General features: G+C 29.5%; 1 protein-coding gene across 2 annotated transcripts in view; it reads left to right on the forward strand.

Moving 5' to 3' along the window:
• Positions 1 to 25,734, forward strand: part of LOC107439895 (cyclin-dependent kinase 4) — a 176,285-nt gene that overhangs the window by 79,768 nt on the left and 70,783 nt on the right. For both annotated transcript variants that reach the window (XM_071185398.1, XM_043040233.1), the window contains one exon: positions 7,395 to 7,760. In XM_071185398.1, coding sequence (XP_071041499.1) covers positions 7,441 to 7,760 — 320 coding nt within the window. In that variant the 5' untranslated portion in view covers positions 7,395 to 7,440. The remainder of the gene's footprint in view (positions 1 to 7,394; positions 7,761 to 25,734) is intronic.

Consider the following 25,734-nt stretch of genomic DNA (forward strand, 5'->3'; position numbering starts at 1 on the left):
CGGCTATCCTACCCTATTGTCCGGCTACTCTTCTTAGAGTTCATTTCGAAACTGGTATCTTTGTGTTGAAGAATCGTCATTGGTACAAAACTTATTACCCTGCTTACCATCGTTTTTCTTCGGTTTCAGTTTTCACGTAACCCGTGTTGAAACTAACCCTGTTTGACCTTCGATTGTCTTCTTACGGTGTACGAATAGTACGCAGGTGTAGATTTGACCGACTGCTATAAGGAGATAAAGACCTTCAGCTACCTCCTATTTGCAAAGTGATGTACAGTGAAAAATTTAGTGGCTAAAACATATCACTACTCGCTATTGTTTTGCCTGCGATTCCACCCTTGGAACAAATAGACTGTCTGACTATCACAAGAACTTCTCTAAGTACCGGAATCTCATACTGGTGGTTACTATGGTTACGTCAGTAAGTCATCTCGAATAGTTGTGTTAAACATACGCACTGAATTAGGTTACAAGAATCTTGTTACTCATCAATAGATAACTAGTCATCTTTTCATTTTCTGACGTAACGAAGTCAACTGCTAATCAGGCTAATAACCACTCAGTCCTCAGGTACCAACCTCATCACTTGATTGAATAAAAAAACACGTGATGTTAAAATATATTTTAAAAAAATAGAGTCTCGTAAAAAATGGGTGCATACGCAAAGCTAGTCGTGTTTTTGTGTGATTTTCATATATAAAATGTCAACAATTGACGATTTCTTAAAGGTAATAAACTAATTTAAAACCGTGTAAAAGCCGTGTTTTATCTGTATGTTAGGTCACGCTCTCCACGTAGTTGATCGTTAATGTTTAAAGTAGTCTTGTTCCTCAGCTGACTTCGAATGGTTGTTAAATGGCGGAAATAATTACTTCCACTTTCATACTAGCTGGATGGTAAATTCATTGAGGAAATAGACTGTTTACACAGCTTTTCATTTTTCGTGGATAAAGCCTTTTCTTTTTATTATTGTTCTCTTTATTCTTCTGACTGTTGTTTGTTGTGATGGAATACGGGATTGGTTATGACTGTTCCTGTTTCATCGTCTACTGTAAAAAAAATCTTTATCTCCCACAGACAAATTATTTCCAATAAGCCGTATTTTACGATTAGTGGGCAATTGACCCCGCTTTTATGACATTTGGATTGGAATCTTAAAATGGGAAAACAAAACTAGAAGATCAATTTATTATAGAACTATTGCATGATTCGTCTAATGCAAGGAATTATATAAGTTTCGTGATTTATGTAATCCAAAATTATGTTATTCTGAATAACAACTAAAATACCTAAGCCTTGAGTGATTGAAAAGGCTTTGGTATTTTAGTTGTTATTCAGAATAAATTTTTATGGTTCTTTATTGTTTAAACTACAGGTGAAAGCTTGCTTATATATCACACTCGCGTGTTTCGAATTGTGTAATCCAATGCTCCAATTGCAAATGTTTTCAATTGCATGAGCAATGTGAAAAATTATGAAGCAGGGGTCTGTTTAGAAGAAATTTGGGTCCGTTAACGGACCCTTCACAAAATATCTTTTCACAAAAACGGACCCTTCACAAAATATTTTAACTTATAAACGGTCCCTTCACAAAATGATTTTTCTTTTAATCGGACCCTTCACAAATTTGTTTATCTTCATTATTATTTTGTTAATCGAATAAACCCTTCTCAGGGCATAAAACAAGAAAGATGGATGTAAACGAATTAAGTTTTGTCTTCGGCAGACGATTCTTCCATTATTCGATTCGTTAAAACCAATTTTTAGTCCTGTATGCAATATGGTATTTACATTAGATATACATCTTTTTGCTGATATCGTTTTTCGGGATTTATTTCTTTTATTTTTTACGGAGCAGTATTCACTCATTTTTCTTAAAAATAAAAATAAAAGCTAATATTATGCGTGCTAGAGTTTATTTTTTTCGGAAAAGAAAAATGAAGTTCGTCTATAGTTAGAATGAATTAATTTCAAATTATCTTTGGTTTCAATTTAATATATTTCTGTTAAATTCATAACGATTTAAAATATGTTCCCATCAATTAAGAAAAGCACAACCAAATTCTAAAGATCGCTCAGAATGGTGGAAATAAAGCAGATACACAAAAACCTTCCACTTAATCTCGAATAAAAATTATCGCACTTACTAAGAGAATAAGTAATCCGTGTTTTAAGTGGAGCATTTCACCTGCGGTTGTAATCTGCTTATACCTTAAGCAGATTTTTATTTTTAAGGCTTCCCTCTGTAATGAAAGTTGACAAGTACTTTAGGAGGAACGACCTTCTAAAAGTTGGATCTTTTAAGCTTTTTAGTTTTGAAAATTTGTTAATATTGAATGCGCTGCTTTTTAAAGCCTTTTGAAACTTTGTTTTGAATAGTGGCAGATTTTTTTTTTAACTTTATGCAGTGCTTGGTTTTTTTACTGAACATAATTGGTATTTGAAAAATNGCATTTATTGGGAAAATGGAGAACTGAAATATTTTATCGTTGGGCACAAGCAGCGGGTGCACATAGATCGATCGACGGGCGCCATGGTGCCCGCGGGCATAGGGTTGGGGACCCCTGGGCTACGGAGTCGAACATTATAGTAGTCGTAAACCTAAAACATTGGTTTGGTTGTTCAACGACGGTTATGAAATATGAAATTTCTTATCTGTGTGTTCTTTGCATCTATTGGCTAAACTAAGCGTACCCTTAAACTTTGAAGATCATTAAATATATGTTCGAAATGAATATTTAGACAAATATTAGACTTAAGACTTCTGCTTAGTGACAAACAAACGACTAATGAACAGATTTTGAAGTTCGCACGTTATGTTTTGCAATGTACAGTACACAAAAAAAAAATTCGAAACACCCTTAATCGGTTGAATAGAATTTATAAAAAAAAGTCCAATGTTAAAAATACGACTTGTCAGAAACTGTTCGACCGATTTCGTTCTAGCTTAGAATCTTGCAATATAAAATTACATGATTCAAAATGCAGCTGGAATGTGTTCACCTTACAATTTAAAACATTTTCGATTACTTTTAAATAAAATAATTAAAAATTAGTAAAAAAAATAGATAAATTATTATTAAATTTTAAAAAACAAAATCTGGAGACGCAAAAAATAAAATTAACATCAAGAGGTCCAATCTTGACCGCTCTCCCAAATATTTCCCAAAATGCGGCTACCTTCTACATTTTATAGGTCGGAAATCATAATAGAAATCATTTAGTCAGAGAATGTCTTTGTGAATGCCCAAAATATTTGTTGTGTTCGATTTAATATTAATTTATTCATTGATATTTTAATATTATTATTTCATATTTTAATATTTCATACTTTAATATTATATGATCTTTTAATGTATTTATTTGGTATTTTAATATTTATTTGATATTTTGATACATTTACTTGATATTTTAATATATTTATTTCATATTTTAATATATTTTTTTGATCCCATAAGATCGATCAAATTATCTTTTTTCGGAGACATTTTAAAAGATAAAATGATAAGAAATTTCAACTTCGAAGGAATAATTAAAGATGAAGGCTCTGAAACCTTCAGCCACTCAGAAACCATAAACGAAATACTTAAATACCACTTCCATTCGTATATTCGTATTCCAAATCGTAACGCTATGCAAAATCTCTCTAATAACATTCTTCTCATACTCTATGACGTAAATACCTGTATTTTTAAACATAATTTATACGACTATAGGACCTTTCATATTGATTTCATTTGATGTCTTTCATACGGGATGATACAGGGTGTTTGATATTTATCCTGGCAATGACTGAGTGATATTTTCCTGCAATTTCCAGTTTTTCTTTACTTCAGTAAACTTTTACGGTAAATATTGAATTGATTTTACTTGATGTCTTTCATACGGGATGGTACAGTGGTTTGTGCCTTAGATCATTAGTCAGATTCCTCTGCGGCAAAGCCTGGCAATGACTGACTAGTCTTTCATTCCTACAGTTTCCGTTTTTTTTTCTTTACTTCGATAAATTTTTGCTGTAAATATTGAATTTCGTATTGATTTCATTTAACAAGGTGCGTAATGTTTTTATAAAGTTCTTAAAGGTGCTTATTTTTGATTTTCGTTTTTTAAAAGCCCTATAAGGTGCTTTTTTTTATTCGGGGTTTGTAATAAGTGCTTAATTTTCTATCTTTTAAAAAGAGATTTTTTCTTTGCTGATTGTCGTTCTAAATTACAAAAAATGCATGATTTTCACAATTTTCTCTGCAATATTTATCAGAAACTAGTTATTTTAACGTGATTAAGTGAAGTTTTTGAAAATATTTTGAATTTTATTGATTTTATGTTCATAAATTAAGAACTTTTAACGATAGAAAAAAATAATTTTTATTACTGCGCTGATCTTAATGCTGATTTTTTTTTGTTGGGGGGGAAGTGATTAAAAATAATTTTTAAATGCTTGTAAAGTACTTAAAAGGTGCTTATTTTTTGTTGAAAAATCTGGCTGCTCATCCTGTTTAATGATTTTCTTGCGGGATGGTACAGTGGTTAGTACGTCAGATTCAATTGAGTTTATCCTGGCAATGACTGAATGGTCTTTTACTCCTACTGTTTCCAATTTTTTTTTTCATTGCTTGGGTTAATTTGTTCGGTAAATATTGAATTTATTCTTTAAAAAAAAGTACCGGAATTTTGCGTGCTCTATTTTTTACCACAAATTTTCAGGAATACATTGTACAGAGTACCTGTAAATAATGTCTACCTTTCAAAAAGAAAAAAAAATGTCTGCTTCCTACAAGAAGTCTAGACTTTCTGAAAGAAGGTTATAACAACGCAGCTGCAAAGATTTATTTTTTAAAAGAATCATGCATATGGTTTTTTTTGTAAGACATGAATTCTTTATTTATTAAACTACGGCAGTTGTTTAAATCAGAAAATTGTTACATTGTATATATTTATGATCCAGTTACTCAACGATTAAGTACACAATGACAGGAAGAGAGATTTAAAAAAAAAAAAAACATTTATTTGTTGAGTTGATCAGAGGGAAAAGATTACCTGGCATTATTCAAATAAAAATCTTATCGTTATACAATTTTCATTTTTAATTTTGATTTTTTCCGTTCTCAAAATGTTCCTCTGTTTAGTGATCATGTTCATCGTTTTATTGTGGAACAACTAAACGATATTTAATGAAACTTGTTAGCATTAATAGTATAAAACTTATCTTCTTGTTTTCACAAAGTTGTTTTCAAATGTCTAATCTTTGAAAGAAAAGGAAAAAAAAAAGATGGTAGTAAGCATATTGAAGTTTATTTATATCTTCACATAGCAGAGTGAAGATAGCTAGTATTTTCTGGAACTAGTATTTTTTGTACCTGTTGATAGCTAGTATTTTTTGTACCTGTTATTGAATCATACCTGTTACATAGCTGACAACTCTACTGGATTTTATTTGTTTTGGTTTAATAAAAGTTCTCATTAACTTCGTAATTTTTGGAAAATTCCCCAAAATTTAATAAGTTTTCTAAAAAAAATTACTATTGAAATGAGATTTTTTCACAGATTATTGCTTGCTTGAATATTTAAATAAGTATTACTAATACATAATGAAATTAGCCTCATTTATGAAAATTACTTTACTTTTGTCCTGAAATATTGAGTTTATTTTTATTCAGAACTCCCTTTTGAAGTTAATTAAAAAATCTTTTAGCCATCTTTGATGAATTAAATGCCATTTACTATTCAACATTATGAGTAAACATAGTATATTGTTAATCATTGCTGGAAAATATTGCAGTTTTTCTATTTTGTTGACTATAAAAATCCTTTAAATTCCCTATGTCCTGTTTAGCACATTTTGCTACAATTATTATGAAATTTACGTCATTTCGTAAAATCTACTGGATTTTTTCCTATCTTTGTTGGCAGTTGTTATAAAAATAACATGTTACTTCCAAAGACCTGTTCTAAAATACTCGGCAAAAATTGTGATTCAATTATTTTATCAAAAGTTTATTTTTATACTTTTTTTATAATGTTTAAACTGCCTTTTAGCCATGATTTGTTTTACTTTATAACCATTGTTGAACAGCCGACCCAATTTAGGGTTTACGGCTACTAATGTTCAACTCCGTAGCCTTGTAATTTTTGAACCCAATCCAGAAAACAAGAGAACTCCTGGATCAAGTATTGTAAGAAATTTACCTTCGTGGAGGACTTTTTTGGTGGAACTAACCCGCATTTGCGTTACACGGAGAGGAAAACACGAAGACAGCAGTGTGGCCGGGTGTGGAATTCTTATCAGCCAGCCATTGTTGGGATTCGAACACGGTTCACCTCATTGGAACGCTCTATCCCCTAAGCTACCACGGCTCTTTTAGTCATGTTTGTGCAGTTTAAAACAAGAAAAAAATGAAAAGGTCATGTTCTATTCATGTAATTGTTACAGAGCCCTAGCAAGATATTGCGAAGGGTCCTACAATTTTTTTTATTTCTTCAGAGGCTCTAGAAAAAGTAGATAACGCAGAAACTAGTAGTGAGATTTTTGTTTATTAATTCTAATAGATAATGAGATTTTTTTCCCCAATTTAATTCCTAAAAATGGACTAAACAACATTTTTATTCCATTACAATACTATGGAATACATGGAATTCTTACAATAAATGGAATTGTTCTCATTATTTGTTATTTAGTTGATTCGGTATTATTTTACAACAGCCCTAGCAGCACAATAACTTGGGTCCTAATTGGGCCAATATTCATGAAACTTGGTTTGGTAAGGGTTCAAATGGCCTTTATTTTTCCGTTATTGGCCCTATATAGAATTTTCCGATTACCCAGATATTTTACAGCCACTTCACAACCTATATCGGTCCTATATAGAATTGTCAGATTCACCCGATATTTTACAGCCACTTCACAACCAATGTCGGTCCTATGTAGAATTGTCAGATTCAGCCGATATTTTACAGCCACTTCACAACCAATAGCGGTCCAATATAGAATTGTCAGATTCACCCGATATTTTACTGCCAATATCGGTCCTATATAGAATTGTCAGATTCACCTGATATTTTACATCCATTATTTAGTTGTAGGTTCTATATTGGCCAATGTAGGCCCTATATAGGCCATTCTTGGACCAATATTAAAAAATCTAGATATCCCAATATTGGTCCCTCGGTGCATATTCTTATAGCACCCATATCAATTTTGAACCCAACTGGGGTCAAGGTTGTTGCTTGGATGATACCAAGAAAATGGGTACCAACCCATCTCTAATCATATCGGCGGCAGATCTCGTGATTGCCAAATAGTACAATGAAAGTAATAGATTTAGACAATGTTTTATTTTTTAGTATTAGTATACACCGAACTTTTTCTCATTATCTGTTCTTTTTTTTCCAAATAGGGAATGAGTGTGTGGTAAGACTGACCACCACGGAGTACCAGGGACAATGCCTCGTCTCAAAAAAACGCCCACATCAGCCATGCGTCAGATGATAACTCGATCCGGATCTAGATCTGCTATAGGATTAAGATCTAATCCAGGCGGTGTCATACAGGATACGGCAGAAAATTACGAAGAAGTGTCGCTCATAGGAAGTGGCGCCTATGGAACTGTGTACAAGGCAAAAGATCTGGCCCACGAAGGCCAATTCGTTGCTTTAAAAAAAGTGAGAGTGCCCCTCACTGAAGAAGGGGTACCCTTAGGGACACTCAGGGAAATAACTCTTTTAAAACACATAGAAGCATTTGAACATCCTAATGTAGTCAGGTAAGTGAAATTATTACTCATGTAATTGGATAAGCCCATGTTGCACACACAATAGGATAAGTCTATGCTGCCCTTGTAATTAGATAAGTTGTGTTTTGTAATTTCCTCAACCCATGTTGCTCGTGTAATTGGATGAACCATTGTAGCAAATGTTATTGGATAAGCTCATATTGCAAGGGCAATTGGATAAGCTATCTTAAACTTGTAATTGCATCAACCCATGTTGCACTGGTAATTGGATAAGCCTATGCTACACTTGTCATTAGATGGGCTGTGTTTCGTAATGGCATCAACCCATGTTGCTCGTGTAATTGGATAAACCAATGTAGCAAATGTTATTGGATAGGCTCATATTGCGAGTGCAATTGGATAAGCTATCTTAAACTTGTAATTGTATAAACCCATGTTGCACTGGTAATTGGATAAGCCTATGCTACACTTGAAATTAGATGGGGCTGTGTTTCGTAATGGCATCAACCCATGTTGCTAGTGTAATTGGATGAACCCATGTATCAAATGTTATTCGATAAGCCCATGCTGTACTTGTAATTACATAAGCTGAGTTTCGTAATTTCCTCAATTCATGTTGCTCGTGTACTTGGATGAACCATTGTAGCAAATATTATTGGATATGCTGATATTGCAAGTGCAATTGGATAGGCTACGTTAAACTTGTAATTGCATCAACCCATGTTGCACGTGTAATTGGATAAGCCTATGTTACACGTGCAATTGGATAAGCTCATGTTACACTTGTATTTAGAACACTTCCAAACAAAAATTTTTCAAATTTGCACTTGTTTGCAGTTTCTTAGATCTCATAGACAAAGTTTTTTCATCATTGAAATGTCTTCAATTTTAAATTATCCTCTTCATTTAGTGATAAATTTTTGAATATGAATGAAAGAAATAATTTTCAAACTACTTTTTTTGAATTTGCAAATATTCTGATAACCTAACAAATATTTTTTAGTAATTATTCAACTGTTTTTTATAATTAAGAAATATACCAAAATATATTTTTGCTTATGGTCAGAGTGCCAAAAAAAAAAAAAAAATTACATAAAAGGGTGTTCCATCTGCGTTAAAGGGTTAACAATTTATACTATCGTGACGTACGGAACTATCTGGGCCTTTAAACACAGGCGTAACTATATAAAAATTATTATTAATAAAAAAATTGGCAAGTTGTTGTAAATAAAATGGTTGTAACTGAAAAAAATCGTTGCAAATAACAAAACACTAATATCAATGAACAATACTCGAATTTTTTACAAATTTTTATGAACCTAGACAAAGAAGCGTTTGATTAGCATTTCAAATAGATCATAAGATTTCCAACACTTCTCATTTTCATGTAAAACTTTTTTTAAAAGGAACAATTGTAATAATTTTCAGTGCATTAAATTTTTGTGACAACTCTTAATGTTGAATTGTTTTCTTAATTAACCTTACTATTCAAAAAAAAAGATTTTGTTCATCTAAATTTAGTTTTAAATTTGTATCTAAATGAATTGAAGCAAAGATTTATTTATTAATCTTGATCTTTTCATTAATTAGTTTTCGCATTACGCAATAAATCTTAAACTTAATTTATAATTTTTGTTAAATAAATATAAATTTATTAATTTTCCTTTTGAGTCTTTCGTTTGTCATTTTAGCATCGATAACAAAATTGTAAAAATTATTGTATAGCTTTTCTGCCTTATGTTAAGTAAATGATATTCAATTTATTTAAGCTTAATTGTTGAAATTGCATTCTTAAAAAAATAATAATTCTCATTATGATGCATATTAATTATTTCTTCAAATTTAATTTTTGAAATTGTATTCCTTATAAATCGTTCGTCAATTATATGTAATTGCTTTAAACATAATTTTTGACAAAGGTTCTTTGTTATACTTGGGGAAATGCAGTTAATTTTATTCAGATCATTTTTATGAATGTCATTATATGTTATTCTATTTTATTTTATGTTAGTTAATTTTGTGTTATTTTATTTTATGTTAGTTAATTTTTGTTTCATTTTATGTTATATTATTTTATGTTCTAATTTATTTTATAAATAATATTTAACTTGTTTTAAATATTATGTTTGGCAAAGGACCTTTTTTATACTAGGGAAATGCAGTTAATTTTATTTTTTATTTGTAGTTAATTTTATTTATAAATGTTTTATTATTTTATGTTACTCTATTTTAACTTTCGTTAATTAATTTTATATACGTTGTTTTATTTTTGTTTCATTTTATGTTATTTTATTTCATATTTCATTTTATGATATTTTATTTTGTTATTTTATTTTATGTTGTTTATTTTATGTAATGTTATTTAATATTATTATATAATATGAGAGTCGTATCTAAATAAAGCAAAATTAACAATTTTATTTTATGTACTGTTATGTTTTATGTATTATGTTAACAATTTTATTTTATGTTTGGCTTTTCTTTCGTAAATGTTATTTAATATTAGTCTATTTTAATTTAAGTTATTTTAATTTAAGTTATTTAATTTTATATTTCTTTATGTAATATTTAATTTTACGTTATTTTATTTCATATTTCTTTTTATGATATTTTATTTTGTTATTTTATTTTATGTTATTTATTTTATGTAATATTTTATATTTAAGTTTATGTTTAGTGTTTCTTTCATGAACGTTATTTTATGTCAGTCTCTTTCAATTTAGGTTATTTAATTTTATGTTTCTTTATTTAATATTTCATTTTATGCTATTTTATTTTTGTTTCATTTTCGCATATTTAATTTAACGTTTAATTTATTTTATTATTATATAATGTGAGAGTCGTATCTAAATAAAGCGAAATTAACAATTTTATTTTAAGTACTGTTATTTTATGTTTTGGTTTATGTTTATGTTTCTGTCATGTTATTTTACGTTACTCTATTTTAATTTAAGTAATTTAATTTTATGTTATTTAATTCTATGTTTCTTCATTTAATATTTCTTTTTGTGCTATTTTATTTTTCTTTCATTTTCGCATATTTTATTTAACGTTTAATTAATTTTATTATTATATAATGTTAGAGTCGTATCTAAATAAAGCGAAAGTAACAATTTTATTTTAAGTACTGTTATTTTATGTTTAGTGTTTCTTTCATGAATATTATTTTATGTTAGTCTATTTTAATTTAAGATATTTAATTTTTATGTTATTTAATTCTATGTTTCTTCATTTAATATTTCATTTTATGCTATTTTATTTTTTTTTTCATTTTCGCATATTTAATTTAACGTTTAATTTATTTTATTATTATATAATATGAGAGTCGAAATAAAGCGAAATTAACAATTTTATTTTAAGTACTGTTATTTTATGTTTTAGTTTATGTTTAGTGTTTCTTTCATGAATGTCATTTTATGTTAGTCTATTTTAATTTAAGTTATTTCAAAGTAAGTTATTTAATTTTAGATTATTTAAATTTGTGTTTCTTTATTTAATATTTCATTTTATGCTATTTTATTTTTGTTTCATTTTCGCAAATTTAATTTAACGTTTAATTTTATTATTATATAATATGAGAGTCGTATCTAAATAAAGTGAAATTAACAATTTTATTTTAAGTACTGTTATTTTACGTTAGTCTATTTTAATTTAAGTTATTTAATTTTATGTTATTCTATTTTATGTTGCTTTATATAATATTTCATTTTATGTTATTTTATTTCATATTTCATTTTGTGATATTTTATTTTGTTATTTTATTTTATGTTATTTATTTTATGCAATATTATTTTATGTTTTAGTTTATGTTTAGTGTTTCTTTCATGAATGATTTTTTATGTTAGTCTATTTTAATTTAAGTTATTTAATTTTAGGTTAATTAATTTTATGTTTCTTTATTTAATATTTCATTTTATGCTATTTTATTTTTGTTTCATTTTCGCATATTTAATTTAACGTTTAATTTATTTTATTATTATATAATATGAGAGTCGTATCTAAATAAAGCGAAATTAACAATACTGAAATCATATCTTCCCTTTGCTAAAAATAAACATTACACTCATGCCGTCATGTCATTTGCGAGAAAAACTTTTTCTTTATTCTTATCGCCCGAGTCAAATAAATAATAATCAAGAAAAAAGAAAGAAAAAAACCTCTTCCAAGTTGATACATTTTATTATTTCATCTTGACTTAACGATGACTGGTGTGGAAGAAGGAAAAAAAAGAGAGGAAACTGAAACTCCCCGTTTCCACTTCGCATAAATAATATCTCAAGCCGCGGACACCAACAAAACACACAAATACACATTTCGGTATTGTATCCCGAGAACTCTGGGATTGATAGATAAACAGCTGCCACAGTGTATTAAACTCAATCATCAAAAAACTCTTCCTCGTCTAAGATAGATACAGTAAGAAATTTTATAAATACAGGCACGCATACAAAGATGATTTTTCTTTCATATCCTGTTCGGGTTATTGACATCATGAGCGCATTTTTCTTGTTACTGTTACATATATATATAAATTCAAGAACAGATTTTAGTGGCGATTATTGTAAAGAATGATGGCGATGTTGCCGAGGTTTAGTGTCGCTTTGTTTAATCAGCTGCGATTCTTTCTTCCGAATTCTATTGTCTCTTGTTAGCGCTTGTCTAAGTTCATTCACAAATTTTTTGACTACTTTTGTCAGTGTTGCCGATTGGGTGAGGTTTGTGCATTTGAAGCTGTCAATACATAATATTAATATCACTTTAATATTAACGCATTCAACGTTGAACTTAAACAACGCGAACTATTTATAAAAAATGTCTAAGTTCAGCGTTGAATGCGTTAATATTAAAGTGATATCAATATTACGTATTGACAGCTGCAAATGCACAAACCTCACCCAATCAGTAACAATGGCGAAAGTAGTCAAAAAATTTGTGAATGAACTTAGACAACGCGAACTATTTATAAAAATGTATAAGTTCATTCACAAATTTTTTGACTACTTTCGCCATTGTTACTGATTGGGTGAGGTTTGTGCATTTGAAGCTGTCAATACGTAATATTGATATCTTTTTTTTTCCAAATTTTAACGCATTTAACGTTGAACTTATACATTTTTTGTTAATAGTTCGCGCTGTCTAAGTTCATTCCAAAGATTTTTGACTACTTTCGCCATTGTCGCTGATTGGGTGAGGTTTGTGCATTTGAAGCTGTCAATACATAATATTAATATCACTTTAATTTTAACGTTGAACTTAGAAACTTTTTGCTAATAGTTCGCGTTGTCTATGTTCATTCATAAATTTTTTGACTACTTTCGCCATTGTTGCTGATTGGGTGAGGTTTGTGCATTTGAAGCATCAATACATAATATTAATATCACTTTAATTTTAACGTTGAACTTAGACATTTTTTGTTAATAGTTCGCGTTGTCTATGTTCATTCACAAATTTTTTGACTACTTTCGCCATTGTTGCTGATTGGGTGAGGTTTGTGCATTTGAAGCTGTCAATACATAATAATAATATCACTTTAATTTTAACGTTGAACTTAGACATTTTTTGTTAATAGTTCGCGTTGTCTAAGTTCATTCACAAATTTTTGTCTACTTTCGCCCTTGTTGATGATTGGATGAGATCTGTCAATTTGGAGTTATAAATACATAAATATCATCACTTTTTTCATAATTTAAACGCATTTAACCTTGGTCTTAGACAACACTGGCAAATCTTAAGTTATTAACGCTATCACTTTTTTTAATAGTTGGCGTTGTCTAAGTTCATTCTCAAATTTTTGACTTCTTTCGCCATTGTTGCTGATTGAGTGAGATCTGTAATTTTGGAACAGCCAATACATAATATCATAACTTTTTTTTCCAAATTTTAACTCTTTTTAAGTTAAATTTTGACAATGCTGACAATTTTTTTAAATTGTTAAAGCTAACAATTTTTTTTTTAGTTTCAATTTTCGCTTTGTCTTACTTCATTTGCAGATTTTTGACTACATTCCCCATGGTTGCTGATTCAGTGAGATTTCTAAATTCGGAGCAGTCAATACATATATCATTATTACTTTTTTCTAATAACGCGTTTAACCTTTGATTCCTTTCGCCTCATATATAACACAGTAATTATAAATGTATATACATTTAAATCAATATAATGTGCTTTGTTATTAAACATATATACAATCGACCTCGTTTATTTTGCTTTAGTTTATTACCGTCGTTGAAAAGCCGACCTAATTTTCAGTTTACGACTAACAATGTTTAACTCCGTATGCTTGTTATTTTGAACCCAATCCAGAAAACAAGGGAACTCCTGGATGAAGTTATTGGGAGAAATTTGCCTTCGTGGATGACTTTTTGATTGAACTCACCCGCATTTGCGTTTCATGGAAAGGAAAACCACGAAAGCCTTCCACGGTTTGCCTGACGACAAGGGGACTCTACCCCATGATCCGTCTACTACTGAGAATATTTTACGACACCACTGTGGTCGGTGCGAGCCGGGTGCGGAATTCGAATCAACCTACCATTGCCGGGATTCGAACCCGGTTCACCTCATTGGGAGGCGAGCGCAATGTACCTTGAACCTCCACTGCTCAAACTCGTTCATTACAACCCCAAATTTTACGCGATCCCAGATTTAACGTGAAATTTTTATAAACAGTTGATTTAAGGGTGCTTTTCAAAGTTTTTTCGCCAAGTAAAATTTTTTTTTAAAAAAGTCACCAATTAATTTCCGTAAATTTACAGTAAAGCTATAATTTTAAAACCATGTATACCATCGATTGATGACGTTATTTTTCGTTTTAAATTCAAAAGTCTATCCCACTTACCTAGAAACCTAATGTTTTGTGAAAGCGATTCTTCACTCATCATGTTTTAATTTTTAGTATAGGTTAAGAAAGTTATAATAGATAAAGTAGGTAATATAATAGGTTATTATAGTTAAAAAAAATTATAATAGGTTAAGAAGAAACGATTGAGGACCTTTTTTATTAAAAACATCATCTAGACTGGTAGCTTAAATATTTAGTTTTTGAAATTTATTTTAACGGATCTAGTTATTTGGTTCATAATATGATCATATTGAGCCGTGGTAACTCAGAGGATAGAGCACTCGCCTCCCAATGAGGTGACCTGGGTTCGAATTCTCTTGCCGTCAGAGTGACTGTGTGAGGCTTTCGTGATTTTCCTCTTTATGTAACGTAAACGCGAGTTATTTCTATCAAAATTCTCTCCACGAAGGCAAATTTCTCCCAACATTTGATCCAAAAGTTCTCTTCTCTTCTGGATTGGGTTCAAAATTGCGAGTTGAACATTGGTGAGTCGTAAATTCAAAATTGGGTCGGTGGTTCGACGATGATTATTATTAAACAACATCTATACATAGTTCAGAAATAATACAACTGCAATATTTTTGAACGCAAATAGCAGCCAACACTAGAAAATATCAAAAATTTTGTCTAAACCTAGATGCCGATGAATCTTTTCCCCCAAAAAGACACTTTTTTATCACTACCAAGTGTTGCATTTTCGTAGCAAAGGTCCGAAATGAGTTAACTATTACCTTTAACTATCATTTAATTTGATATCATTGAAAGGAAATATGTTTTGCTCTTACTACGTAATAAAAATATTTGGTAAAATATATTAAAAAATTAAACCGCAGAATCCGTGTATTTCGTTCATTTATAATAAAAAGAATGATGTTATTTCTTTCATCTTTTAAACATTCCTTTTCTATGCAAATAAAGATCACCTTGAGTGTTGTAAAGGGTTGAGGACCTTGGAATGTGGATCTACTAGCCGCTTTCTACCTCAAGGGGGGATCCTTTCACACCTTTTTCTAGAACAATATACATCTCCAATCCCAGTTTTTTCATAATCATTTTCTTTTTTCTTCTTTGTCTAAATTTTGCAATTAAAAAAACTAGGAGTAAATGAAATAAAATTTATAGTGGTAGTTTTAAAAAGTGCTTAAAGGTACTTATTTTCGTTTTTTAAAATCCCTTAAATGTGCTTTTTTCATTGGGTGTTTTTAAAAAGTGCTTAATTTTCCCTTTCTCAAAATTAAATTTTTCCTTTACCATGTTGATTTTCGTTACGAATTATGCAAAAAGACATAGTTCACATTGCTCTATTCAACGTTTTTAAAATTAATTCAACCCAAATCTATTTCGGCGTATTGTCAGTCCGTAGCGTATGAAAACGCCATTCGTTTTCATGATTCAAAATTTCATGACTTTTGACAAATGTCAAAATTTGATGTACTGAGAATCCTGAGAAAATAAAAAATAAAGTAGCTTCGGTATTTCATTTTCAAAAAATTTTTTTGGAGAAGTATATGTGTTAAACATAGTTTGGATTTTTTTTTCTGGCGAAATCAAGTTAAAATTTTACTAGCATAAATTTTAAATTCGAAGTGGAAATTAAAATAAGAAACTACTCGTTAATCTACTTGTTTTTTTAAATAAAAATTAACGATGATTTGATAAATCGATATACGTGAAACTGATAGAAATGTTTGATTTACTGCGTTTGTTTATGAAACCAATAATTTTCCCCACCAAGTTTCAAAATCAGTTACAAAGTTCGTGAATAGATGGAACTGCTGACGAACTATGAAAACATGTGTTCTGCCATCCCATTAAAATATAATTGCACTGGTGCATTTTCAAATAGACTGCGCCACGCCATCTGACCTCAGCAAACATAATTTATCGCCAGAGGAAACGTATTGTACCGAGCACAAGGGATCGTTTCAATTGAAAATGAATAAAGGATTCCCCCAAAAACTTATTAGCAGAATCTTAAAGAAAATACAGCTATTTCTTGAACTCAATTACAGCTCAGTTAACAGTCTAGTACACAACAAATCATACGAAGAAGTCACTAGAGACTTGCAAATCAAAAATTGCAAATAGTCTAAAATTCTCTCTACTACTACTCTGTGCGGCACACTTGCGATTACAAACTAACATCATTCTAAAAAATCCTCGTATAATTCTGTAAATATGTCACTTTGGAACCCGAATTTTCAGAACGACAATTTTGGCTGCCAAGTTTCAAAATTATCGCCAAACCTTGTCATACATTTTATAAATTAGGCATTATTTTCTCCTTAAATTACGTTAGAATAACGCAACTTTTTTTTGCAAATTTTCTAAGTTAAACTATTTAGGCTCCGTCTGAGATATTTAGCATCATAAAAAAAGAATATTCTCAAAACTATGCAAATATTTACACGAAAAAACATATTCGATATTTTTTAAGTATAAAAATCAGTCTAATACTTACTAAAATAATTTGTTAGATTATCGGAATTATATTTGTACTAAAATGTAAAATCCAAAGAAAAGCAAATTGAATTTTTTTTCATTCACATTAAAAAATTCATCAATAATTGATTTTATAAATTAAATTAATAATAATAACTACAAATAAATACAAATTTGAAAAAAAATTGCTTAGGAGATTTTATTTTTATGATACAGAAAAAATACAGCGCTGTTTCATGTTGTATTTCATAAATGTACAATTATTAATATACTAAATGTATTGTTTTTACCTTATTTTGACTTAATTTATTATAAAATAAAAAAAAAGTAGTATTATAAAATTAAAAAAATATGTTTAGTAAAAAGTTTGCGTCAAATTTGAAAATAGTAGTTATGTTGATCTCTGGAATAAACAAATGTAAATATTCAATACCGAAAACTTAGTCCAATCACAGCATGTTTTCACACTTGATTAAAAGAAATGATCTGAAGTGATTTAAACATTGTCCTCGACTATGCATTTTCAGGATGCGTAGCGTTTTTAAAAAGTGCTTGAAGGTGCTTATTTTTTATTTACGTTTTTAAAAGCCCTTAAGGGTGCTTTTTTTATTCGGGGTTTGTAAAAAGTGCTTAATTTTCTCCTTTTAAAATGGATTTTTTTTTCTTTGCCGTGTCGATTGTTTTTTTCTAAATTACAAAAAATAAAACATGATTTTCTCAATTTTCTCTCCAATATTTATCAGAAACTAGTTGTTTTATCATGATTATGTAAAGTTTTTTAAATTGATTTTAGGTTTATTAATTATTAACTTTAAACGATAGAAAAAAATAATTTTTATTTCTGCACAGATCCTATTTACGATTTTTTTAAAGTGATTAAAAATACTTTTTGAGTGCTTATAAAGTACTTAAAAGATGCTTATTATTTGTTAAAAAATCTGGCCACGCACCCTAACTTCATATAATTTTTTCTTCAGTTTTAATCTACTAAAAAAACGAAATTTTTAAAAATGTTCTTTTTCACTTTGAATATTTTCCTTTTGTTGATGCCACTATAATAAACAAATGCATTATTCAATAACAAAAACTCGTTCGAAATCGCAAAATATTTTCCCACTTGATTAAAGGAAGTGATCTGAAGTGATTGAAACATTGTCCTCGATAATGCTCTTCATATAATGATGTCGGTTGAAATTTCAGACATGGAAGAAATCGTTTTCAACATTGATTAGATATCATCAGGGGGTGGTGAAATGACATCATGATCGTTAATCGATCATAACCTTTTTTTAGGGTTTGACCGGAAATGAGTTGCCCATGGCCTGTTATTTCATTAAAAGAATGAGTTTCCCTTATCAAGGACATGACGTTTTCTCGTTTTGAGCAGGTTTTACAATGTTTCTTAATTGAGTTTTGTTTGTTCTATCTTCAAATAATGATTATTTGCCCAAACGCAGAGTAATGTCTTCTTTTTCGACGTTAAACTTTTTGACCCGAAATCGACTGGCGTCTATTTTCGAGATCATTTAATAAAGCATTAAAGGTTAACTGGATTTTTTAAAAATGACTCGCATCTCTTTTTTTTTTTTAATTATTATTATGTATTATAGATTTTTTTGTAAACTGCTTGCTTCTCTTTCTTTAGAACTTCTTAAAAATATATTATAGGTTAACAGGTCTTTTTGACGTCATTTCAAAAGGTTGCATTTTGATAGGTTAACAAAATGTTTCAGAAATTCTTTCGTTTCTTTTTTTTTTTAAAGAACTTTTTGAATTATTTGCTTTTTTTTTTAGAACTTTTTAAAGTATAACATATTATTTATGTTATATGAGTTATATCCTACACACATGTGTTAAATTATGTTATTGAATATAACACATACAGGGGTCTGTTTAGAAGAAATTTGGGTCCGTTAACGGACCCTTCACAAAATATCTTTTCATGAAAACGGATCCTTCACAAAATATTTTAACTTAAAAACAGACCCTTCACAAAATAATTTATCTTTTAATCGAACCCTTCACAAATTTGTTTATCTTCATTATTGTTTTGTTCCTCAATAAACCCTTCCCGGGAAGGGGGGGGGGGGGAAGAAAGATGGATGTAAACGAATTAAGTTTTGTCTTCGGCAGACGCTTCTTCCATTATTCGTCCGAAATGAATATTCTGCGAACAGCAGTATAGGCTAAATACCAAATATTTATATGTTGCATCTCTAATTTAATAGCTGCAATTGCTGTTTATTTTTTAAAATTTAAATTTTTAAAATATAATTTTACAGTGTTGAGCATAATCTTGTATGATTTTGCAATTTAAAAACTCCTTGAAAAAGTTTTTTTGCAATAACGGACCCTATATGCACAAATTCACAAAAGCGGACCCTGGTTGAAAGAATGTGACTTAACGCTTATTTTATATTCACAAATGACGAGTCACTTTTTCACAATTTTATAAAAACAGACCTTTCGCAAAATGTCTAAACAGACTCCTGACATATATATTTAGGTTAACAGGTCATTTTGAAAATGCCTATCGCATCTTTTTTTACGTCATTTCAAAATGCATTATAGGCTGGCAAAATGTTTTAGAAATTCTATCGTTTTTTTAACTTTTTAAACTATTTGCTTCTTTTTTTAAGAACTTCTTAAAGTATAACACATATTATTAGGTTATATCTGTCATATCCTAAATATATATGTGTTATTTTATTAAATATAACACATATGTATATTTAGGTTAAATATAACACATATATATTAGGTTTTTGAAAATGCCTTGCGAATCTTTTTTGAGATGATTTGAAAATGCATTATAGGCTAATTTGATTATTCAAAAATGCGTCACATCTCTTTAAAAAAAAATTTTAAAAAATCTTTTAATATGCTTTATAGGATAATAAGATTTTTTTATAAACTGCTTTCCGTATTTTTTAAAAACTTCTTAAAATATGTTATATGTTAACAGGTCTTTTTGAAAATGGCTATCACTACTTTTTTGTGATCATTCATATAATATATAAAATGTTTTGAAATTTGAGCGTCTCTTTTTGGTAACTTTTTAAAATATATGACAGTTTAACAGAATTTTTTCAAAATGCATTTCGTCTCTTTTGAGAATTTTCTAGTAAAAAATTGTATTATAGGCTATTTCAAATGCCTTGTTTGTCTTCTTTTTTTTAGAACTTTTTAAAATACATTATATGTTAGTGTATTAGCATTCTATTAAACTAGTGCATATTTGCATTGTGTCTCTTACTGAAAAACTTTTTAAATGCATTTAAATCTAGTATAATTTTTTGAAAATGCCTTTATTTTCTTTTTTGAAAACTTCTTTAAATGCACAATAAACAAACAAGATTTTTTTTAGCAAAGAATTATAGATTGTGTGCTAGAGTAGTTGTTTGCGGTACCACAAAAGAAAAATATTGTTTAATTACTTATCAAGTAATTAGCTTGTTATTTTAAAAGAATTCATTCAATTCAATAGTGCAAAAACATTTTTTTCACATAGTTTGATTTATTTTTATATTTATTTTAGTTCTAACGTTATTTTTTAATCTGCTTTCTCTAGAAATAGAAAACTCAAATAGCTTACCTTTTTTTCTAATCCTCTTAAATTTACTTTTTCCGTATCTAAAAAAATATTCTTTTACAGCTATTTTTAAGTCTTAAAATTTAAACTTCTACTAAACTTTTTTTCCCTCGTAATATCTTATTGAATTAAAAGATCAAAATTTTGTAGTTTTGTCAATTTTATCGATTTCTTCTTTTTTTTATTAACATGGTGATTAGCGTTTTTAAAAAGTTCTTATTTTCGTTTTTTAAAAGCCCTTAAAGGTGCATTTTTCATTGAGTGTTTTTAAAAAGTGCTTAATTTTCCATTTTCGAAAATGAGATTTTTTTCTTTACCATGTCGATTTTCGTCTCGCGTGTTATGCAAAAGCGTGCTTTTCACATTGTTCTATTCAACTTTTTCTCAATTCATTCAACCACAATCCATTTTGGCTTCCCGTCTCTCCATAGCGTATGAAACCGCCAATCATTTTACAAGTTTGATGAAATACTTGCGAGTCCATATGTACGACTACTGAGTTGGGTTCGGTGAGATTCTTGCACTCTCTGTGCTGAATTTTGCAAGGTATTCTAAATTTCAGGCTTCATTTTCCAGCTTCTGAAATCGAACCAAAAAATCTCTCATAAAATCTCTGATATTATCAAGAAAAGAGTTCTTTGTCAGAAACAGATTATTTTATCATGATCATGTAAAGTCCTTGAAAATTATTTTGCATTTTGTTAATGTATATAGTGTAAATATTTTTTGAAAAGTACTTAAAAGGTGCTTATTTTTTGTTGAAAGACTTGGCTACGCACCCTGTAATATAAACAGGCTCTCATAATATACTATGAAACAGTTTTTTTCCCTTCTTCTTTTAATTTGCTAGGCGGTATCTTGTCGTATCCGACCGATGGGAAAAAAGACAATTCAAGAAATTAAATGATTATTTCACTGCCATCTTTTGTTACCACCAGCAAATTGTTCCGTTTATTCTTTGCTCGGCCGGAAACCCTCTGTAGCTTGTAAGACTCAATTCCGATGTCACATGACTTTCATGTCGAGAACGGAAACCCTGAGGGCACGATTTCACAACATTTTATTTCATTTTAAGACATAGGCGTTGCGGTAACTGTAAACTTGACCGCACTTGAGAGTGTGGTTATACGGAGTATATAAACAAAGGGTCAATCTTATGGCCTTGATGGTTGGTGTTTTTCTTGGCGATGTCTATGTGATGGGAACGTAGTTAGTTTCCGGTTTTTCGTTTTTTTAAGGAGGAAAAAAAAAGAATGCGAAACGGAAAAATTGTGAATGGACACGTAAATAAATACTTAAAAATATTAGCTATGTATGATTAAGCTGTATACTCATCTTTATTATTCAAATGATTGTTTTATTACTCATTCCGAGGGGATATTTCCGTATCTTGATCTGTCGTGCCAACTACAACCGCCAAGGTGCCAAATAGATTTTCAATTTGCAAATTTAAAAAAATAAATAAATAAAAATAAAAACNATAAGTCGGCTCCTAACAGAATGTCTATTGGACCAGTTGCATGAAATGTTGGATCTGCAAGCATTAGACCATGCAGGTGTGGCCAGTTGCATGAAGAAAATGTGAAATTCGGTAAATCACTTGTTATGCAGTCTACAATTAAAGCTTTACAGCAAAAAATTTTCTCATTAAAATGTGGAGAAAAGACCAAAGATACTTCAGATAAAGAAGATTTTACTAGCGTATTATTAATTCCTGAAATCGAATGATTTGTAACAGTCTTTGATAATTGCAGTCTTTTAACACAGTTTTTGCTCACTAGAGATTTCTGACTGCCGTTGTCAATATATATATATATATATATATATATATTAAAAAATTTTTGAATGTTTTGCCCGGGGTTGGGTACGAGTTATACCTTTCGAGTTTGGTCCCTTTCTGTAATGTTTTTTAATTCTAAAAAAAAGTTGCAAAGATTTGGCGATTATTCTGCCACAAATCACGATACGGAAAATTAATTTGCGAATAGAATCGTGTGAGCTGGTGAAAAGATTATATCTTTTATTTCCGGATTTTTATTAATTTTTTACTTCCTCTTTTTCGGATTTTTATTATTATTTTTTCTTTTTCCCTTTTTTTATTGTTCTGTAATTTTTTCCATGTTTTCTCAACATTTTGAACTTGATTGCGAATAGGACAAGTGGATGTATATTAAAGCTGTATACTGATTCACTTATTCGAATCGATGGGGATCTTTGATTTTAGCGATTGGAACTGGTTTTTAATTCGAATCGATGATTCAAATTTGATTTGCATCAATTGAATCAAACTTTATCTTTCCCCAGAAGAAGAATCTACATTAGTTCAAATTTTTTGTTGGCCAAGACAACTTTTTAGGAATCAGTAGCCCAAAAATATTCTGATTTCCAGGTTAAATTAAGAATAGGTGCTTGTTCAATTTTTTAGGCACCGTGGCGACTGAGATTTGAAGATTCCTGCTAAATTGATGAGTTTTTTCATAAATTGTATGCTGATTCGATTATTCAAATCAATTAGATTCGATGATTAAAACAATTATTATGCAACTTATTTTTGATTTGACTCGATGATTCAGATTTGATTTGAATTCGTTGATTTAAATTAGTCGATCAGTTGATTCAGCAGATTCAAATGAATCTGTTCTACGTCTTTCTCTAGAAAAAAAAATGTTATTCGAAAATTTTAAAAGAAACAAGACAATCTTTAGAAGCCAGCAGCCAGAAGATATTCAAATTTTCAGATTGAACAGATTAAATTTTACTATAACAGCAGCTAAATTTTTTAGGCGCTACGTCAAGCGGTATTTGCGGATACTTGCTTAAAAGATGAGTTTTTTTTTCTTCTTTTTTCTTTAATCGTTTAGTTACATATTCATTCGATTCGCATAATCATTATCAGGGGTCTGTCCAGACATTTTGTGAAAGGTCCGTTTTTCGTGAAATTGTGAAAAAATTACTCACATTCTTTCAACCAGGGTCCGCTTTTATGAATTTGTGCAAATAGGGTCCGTTTATTGCAAAACACTTTTTCAAGTAGTTTTTAAATTGTAAATAGATACAGGATTATGCTCGGCACTGTAAAATAATAATAAAAAAATTAAATTTTCAAAAATAAACAGCAATTGCTGCTTCTAAATTACAGATGCAACATACAAATATTTCGTATTTAGCCTATACTGCTGAACGCAGAATATTCATTTCGGACGAATAATGGAAGAATCGTCTGCCGAAGACAAAACTTAATTCGTTTATTACATCCATCTTTCTTGTTTTCTGCTCTGGGAAGGATTTATTCGATTAACAAAACAATAATGAAGATAAACAAATTTGTGAAGGGTCCGATTAAAAGATGAACTATTTTGTGAAGGGTCCGTTTTTATGAAAAGATATTTTGTAAAGGGTCCGTTAACGGACCCAAATTTCTTCTAAACAGACCCCTGATTATGCAACTGATTCTTTGTTCAAATCAATGAATCAAGTTTGATTTGAATTATTAATGAAGATCTGAACAATTAAATAAGTGCATTAAAGATTGAATAAATTGAATTTTCAATTTATTCCAAAAATTAATCTTTTCGCAAAAAGTTAATTGAGATTTTAATATAAAAATGTATAACTATAATGTATTATATGGCGCCGGGATAGCATGGTTGGTAGGGCACTGAGCTCGAATCCAACCGGCCGAAGACTCCTAGTGTAGTAAATGGTGACTGGTGCAATTTAAAACTGTCGAGTCACGAAGTCCTCCATGTTCTCGTATCAAATTATACCTCTGGGGTTACTGGATTAGAGATGATCGTTCTCTGGTTCAAGTCAAAATTACTATCCAAGGATGTATGAATCGGTCTGCCCTATATACGGGTGTGGCATAAGTAAAAAGATTTGCCCATAGATGGCGCCACTGGAAAGCAAGAACAATCGCACTTCCAGTGACTTAAAGGCCTACAACAACAATAATGATATACTATATGCAATATTGCCGCGATGACAATTATAAAAAGCAAAAATGTCATTGTAATTTTCCTCCCCAAAAAATCATAAATTTAAAGTCGCTTGAAATATAGTTTAAATTTTAACAATTTTATAATAATATTTTATATATTGTATTCTTATATTCTTCTTTTTTCTCATATTTTTAAAATTCGACATAAAAGAATAAGAAACACAATTTATATTACCTAAAAAGGGAAATGATTGTCTTCAAATTCTAATAAAAAATTTTAAAAAATCTCGATTTTTGTTGTGTAAGAATCAAAATGTTCCAAAAAATTAATAATAATACTAACTGAGTTGAAAAAGTTAAATTTGCAGAATCTTCAGATTTTCGATATTATGAGCGCAATCATTTTCGACCCTACTCGCGTGTTACCTAACTATATTAATAACCGATGTAATCTTTTTCACACAAAAGAATTTGTCTGTTTAGTCAATGAATGGATAGTAGAGAAATTAATTAATAAATTGTTTCCGTCCTTTTTTCCCCCATTGTTATTTTCTGAGGGTCACCTTTATCGTGACAGGAAATTTGGACGTCTTCTCTTGTTTGATTTCTCTTGCCTTATCCTGTTTACACTGTTCTCAACTCTTTGGCGCCCCGATAACGGAGATGTCATGTTTATTATGGATTTAGTGCTCAGAATTCTTTTTTTTCCAAAGCGCATGCGCGTACAAGCAAGTGAACTTTCCATTCATAAAAAACAAATTATACTTTCACTTCAGTTTCTAAAAATGGGTCATAACTGTTACTTTTTTGGAACATGTTCTGGGAATTACGTTCCTGAAAAGGTCGTTTCCTTTGGGATAATTTATGTTAAAGCTACATTTGGAACGAAAAATTTTTAAATCTTGCTGTTTGGTTAGGAACTATAGTATTAGTCGTAATTTTTGGACTTAAAAATAGTTTGACTATGATCTGATGAAGTTGTAGTAGTTATTTTTAAAATAAATTTTAGATTGGTTTGATAATGAAATTTTTTTTAAATTTAGTCTTGAAATTACAAAAAAGGTATTTTTGTAATGAAATAAAGTTTGATTTTTGCAATTCCTTAAAAATAATCATATTAATATTAGTAATGTTATGAGTTCTTTCAATTTATCAATAATATTAAGTTAATTTGGGCATGAAATAAAGT

This window comes from Parasteatoda tepidariorum, chromosome 9 (assembly GCF_043381705.1).
Source record: "Parasteatoda tepidariorum isolate YZ-2023 chromosome 9, CAS_Ptep_4.0, whole genome shotgun sequence".
Taxonomy (NCBI): Eukaryota; Metazoa; Arthropoda; class Arachnida; order Araneae; family Theridiidae; genus Parasteatoda; species Parasteatoda tepidariorum.